We start from the raw sequence: 5,000 nt of genomic DNA on the forward strand, positions 1-5,000 counted from the left end.
ATATATATATATATATATATATATATATATATATATATATATATATATATATATCTCTCTATATATATATATTTATTTATTTATTTATTTATATATTTATTTATTTATTTATATAATTTGTCAACAACTATATTACAATCTCATTTAATATTCTTGTTCTAAATTCTTACTGAGGTCAAAAAAAAAAAAAAAAAAAAAAAAAAAAATATATATATATATATATATATATATATATATATATATATATATATATATATATATATATATATATATATATATATATATATATATATATATATATATATATATATATATATATATATATATATATATATATATATATATATATATATATATATATATATATATATATATATATATATATATATATATATATATATATATATATATATATATATATATATATATATATATATATATATATATATATATATATATATATATATATATATTTTTTTTTTTTATTCATTTATCTATTTATTTATATAATTTGTCAACAACTATATTACAATCTCATTTAATATTCTTGTTCTAAATTCTTACTGAGGTAAAAAATATGCAGCTTTATCTACAAATTCAAGAAAACAAATATTTATATTCATGATCGTTCCATTAGGCTATTCTAAATCATTTTACATGATCGTTATTTGAATGACATTATCTTCTATTTTAATTTATTTTTCTCTACTTTTTGTCCCATGACACTATTACTGCTGTTGGCACTTTTGTTGTTGTTGCTGTTGGTATTCTTTTACTTTATTCATTAAATCCAAAATAGTTTTGGAAGATTGCTTCTTCTTCTATTTCATGATGTATCTTTCCACACATATCTATTTTTTCATATATTTTTCACAATTCCGTGTTTCGTCAGATTATTATTATTATGTATATATTTTTTTTACAATTTTTTTTCACCCATTTCTCGGCTGAAAGTCAGAATTTTTCGTACGTGACTGCCGTTCCCTAAGAATGGGTATCGTCCAGAAATAACAAGTGAGGTTAAAGTGTAATGTATTCCGTTTTATCCCTTGATTTCAATCATTCCATCTTCATGGACTTATACGCAAACTAAAAATGACTTCCCAACTATTTTACATACGTATCTCTTTCCTTTTGAATTAATACTTCAGAGAGAGAGAGAGAGAGAGAGAGAGAGAGAGAGAGAGAGAGAGAGAGAGAGATGAAAAGTCACGACTATCAGATAGATCATGGGCCAGGCGTTCTGTAGCTTCCCTACGTGAACTGTTTACTTCCTGAAGGGTTGGGCGTCGACGAAAAGATGTGGAAAAGTGCAGGGTGGTATCATCAGCATAGGAGTGGATAGTACAAGAAGTTTGGTATAGAAGATTATTGATGAATAATTGTGTAACAGGACAGAAACCTGAGGGACACCACTGTTAAGAGATTTAAGAGAAGAACAGTGACCGTGTACCACAGCAGCAATAGAACGGTCAGAAAGGAAACTTGAGATGAAGTTACAGAGAGAAGAATAGAAGTCATAGGAGGGTAGTTTGGAAATCAAAACTTTGTGCTAGACTCTATCGAAAGTTTTCAATATGTCTAAGGCAACAATAAAAGTTTCATCAAAATCTCTAAAAGAGGATGACCAAGACTCAGTAAGGAAAGCCAGAAGATCATCAGCAGAGCGATCTTGATGGAACCCATACTGGGTATGAGATAGAAGGTTGTGAAGTGATAGATGTTTAACAACCTTCCTGTTGAGAATCGATTAAAAATCTTTAGATACGCAGGATATTAATGCAATAAAACAGTAGTTTGAGAGATTAGAACGGTCACCGTTTTTAGGAATAGGCTGAATGTAGACAAACTTCCAGCAAGAAGGAAATGTAGATGTTGATTGACAGAATTGAAAGAGTTTGACTAGGCAAGGTGAAAGCTCAGAGGGACAGTTTCAGACAACAATAGGAGGGACCCCATCAGGTCCATAAGCCTTCCGAGGATTTAGGCCAATGAGGCATGGAAAACATCACTGCAAAGGTTTTTAATAGTAGCATGAAGTAGTCAGAGACTGGAGGAGAGGAAGGAACAAGCCCTGAATAATGCAAGGTAGAATTTTTAGCAAAGGTTTGAGCGAAGAGTTCAGCTTTAGAAATATATGAGATGGCAGTTGTGGATTAGGTTGAAATAAAGAAGGGAAAGATGAAGAAGCAAAGTTATTGGAGATGTTTTGGCTTTGTGCCAGAAGTCACGAGAGGAGTTAGATCTTGAAAGATTTTGACACTTTCTGTTAATGAAGGAGTTTTTGGCTAGTTGGAGAACAGACCTGACATGATTCTAGCTAGAAATATAAAGTGCATGAGATTCTGATGATGACAGGCTCAAGTACCCATTGTGGGCCACCTCTCTATCATGTATAACACGAGAACAGGCTGTATTAAACCAAGGTTTGGAAAATTTGGATCGAGAAAAAATAGTGAGGAATGTACGTTTCCATGACAGACACTATCATCTCTGTTTTGCGCTCAGCACACAGACAGGCCTGGAAGCAGTACTCATTCCAAGGAAAATCAGCATAATGCTTCCTCAGGTCCCCTGAGGCACCTCCGCTTAAGGGGTTCCTGAAGAGGGATTGGAGCGATAGGACAATATACAGATATGAGATTGAGATCGGAGAAACCCAACGGAGAAGATAGTGTAACAGCATAAGGAGAAGAATTAGAGGCTAGGAAAAGGTCAAGGAATTTGGGCGTATCTCCAAGACGGTCAGGAGTAGGGTGTTGCACCAATTGCTCTAGGTCGTGGAGGATGGCAAAGTTAAAGGATAGTTCACCAGGATGGTCAGTGAAGGGAGGGGAAAACCAAAGCTGGTGGTGAACATTAAAATCTCCAAGAATGGAGATTTCCAGAAAAGGGAAGAGAGTCAGAATGTGCTCCACTTTGGAAATTAGGTAGTCAAAGAATTTCTTATAGTCAGAGGAGTTAGGTGAGAGGTATACAGCACAGATAAATTTAGTTTGAGAGTGACTCTAGTCGTAGCCAGATGGTGGAAAACTCTGAAGATTCAAGAGCGTGGGCACGAGAGGAAGTTAAGTCGCCGAGCTCATACACGCAACATCCAGCCTTGGATTGAAAATGAGGATAGAGAATGTAGGAGAGAACAGAAAAGGGGCTATTGTTAGTTGCCTCAGACACCTGTGTTTCAGTGAAAACAAGAAAATGATGTTTAGTAGAAGAGAGGTGGTGTTCTATAAATTGAAAATTAGATCTAAGAACGCGAATGTTGCAAAGTTAATGAAGAAAAAGTTGAGGGGGTGTCAGGACGCTTAGGCTCAATACCAGAAGAGCATCCGACCAGGGAACATTATTTTGTGGTCCCCTCACCAGATGGGATCTCTAGTGCAGGTGTAGGAGTTACTATATTGATTTTGAATCTTGAGTGAAGAATGTGTGTGTAATAAGGTGCTTGTAGTTTTGTGTGAAGGAAAATAGTTGTCTTTAGAGGGCAGGCTGTGGCTGCCCCTTTGTGTTGTGAAACACAAAGGGAAACGTTCAGCGAGGTCACAGCTGGGTTTAATGATAAGTTCAGAGCTCTCCCTAATCCAGTGCTTTAGACCTCACTGTGAGTAAATATCGTTTCGGCAGGTGCCTAGTGCCTCCTCCTGCTGATGCTGTTACTTTCGTCATGCTTCTTTTTCACTGTTTCTGCTTCTTCCGTCAGTATAACTTCAGTGGCCCATCCTTGTCATTCTGGGAGACGACCTTGGTGCCCTACGAACCAAAGCTTATCAACACAACATTACTCACTCGCCATCAGGTATTTACTACTTAAGTTTTCCACCACTCACTAACCTGACGTACACGGCTCGTCTAGTCTTTACCAAATGTAAATTTACCAGTTACTAAATCCTGTGAAAGTTTTTGAAGTACACTTTATAAGACTACTGATTATGAAGAAAAATATATTTCAAATACTAAGAATATGAACAATGCCTTTACTCATCAACAGTGCGATGTGCTGAACAGATACCACACCAGAGTAAAGGAAGAGGTGGGGGCAGAAATGCTAACCCAAGGACTTCAGGAGGCCTACACGTGGCTCCTCTCCAAGACCAATCCAATCAGCTGCTAACAAAAATCACTTCACTCGACCTTCTGAGTCAATTTTGCAATACTGTCCGGTGACGAATACTAACGAATGCAACATAGGAACTATGTTTAAGAGATTTTCTTTAGTCTCTCTCTCTCTCTCTCTCTCTCTCTCTCTCTCTCTCTCTCTCTCTCTCTCTCTCTCTCTCTCTCTCTCTCTCTCTCTCTCTCTCTCTCTCTCTCTCTCTCTCTCTCTCTCTCTCTCTCTCTCTCTCTCTCTCTCTCTCTCTCTCTCTCTCTCTCTCTCTCTCTCTCTCTCTCTCTCTCTCTCTCTCTCTCTCACGATGTTAAATTGCTTTTACGCATATCGTCGAATAAATACTTCTTATAGAGCACTATGTTCCATATTTTTATTTACTTTAGACCTAACTGTCAGTATAAGTCTGTGTGGCGCTCTGTGTACCGTCTGAGTGCCATTCTTACAAAGATGCAGTAATGAGGAGTCCTCAGATTGCACCCCGTCAGGCGTAGCTGTCTATGGACGTTGGGGTTATAACATAACCTTTGTTTATGATAGTGTCACGTCGAGAGCATGTTCAAATGTGACAGTCACAATAAATCGTTTCACCCCTAGCCAGTGTGTATACGTAGGTCTTGCTGAGTCTTGCAGCACGGAGACAATGCACAGATGCTGTAGGGAAGAGGTGCGGTCAACAAAAGTTTTGAACTGTTTAACAAGACTGACTGAACAAAATGATTAATATTTCCGAGGGGCTGTCTTAGAGCATCATCATTACACGACTCTCCTCCTCCCATTTAAATAAATTTATGATGTTTCTAAGCACAATACCCATTAAGTTGATTTTTCCCCTCTTGGAGACTCCTATTTTGGTGGGGATTTCTCTGAAGGAACTCTTTCGGACACGACGCTG

The 5,000-nt window shown here is 36.8% G+C and overlaps 1 protein-coding gene across 2 annotated transcripts in view; it reads left to right on the forward strand.

Annotated features, from left to right (window-relative positions):
* LOC135100452 (xaa-Pro aminopeptidase 1-like) overlaps positions 1-4,468 on the forward strand; it is a 45,982-nt gene extending 41,514 nt beyond the window's left edge. The window contains exons 16-17 of one of the 2 annotated variants that reach the window (XM_064003360.1): positions 3,701-3,796; positions 3,989-4,468. In XM_064003360.1, the coding sequence (XP_063859430.1) occupies positions 3,701-3,796; positions 3,989-4,111 (219 nt within the window). In that variant the 3' untranslated portion in view covers positions 4,112-4,468. The remainder of the gene's footprint in view (positions 1-3,700; positions 3,797-3,988) is intronic. The other variant, XM_064003361.1, reaches the window with a different exon arrangement.
* Positions 4,469-5,000: the final 532 nt, after the last annotated feature.

Source organism: Scylla paramamosain, chromosome 5 (genome assembly GCF_035594125.1).
Source record: "Scylla paramamosain isolate STU-SP2022 chromosome 5, ASM3559412v1, whole genome shotgun sequence".
Classification (NCBI taxonomy): domain Eukaryota; kingdom Metazoa; phylum Arthropoda; class Malacostraca; order Decapoda; family Portunidae; genus Scylla; species Scylla paramamosain.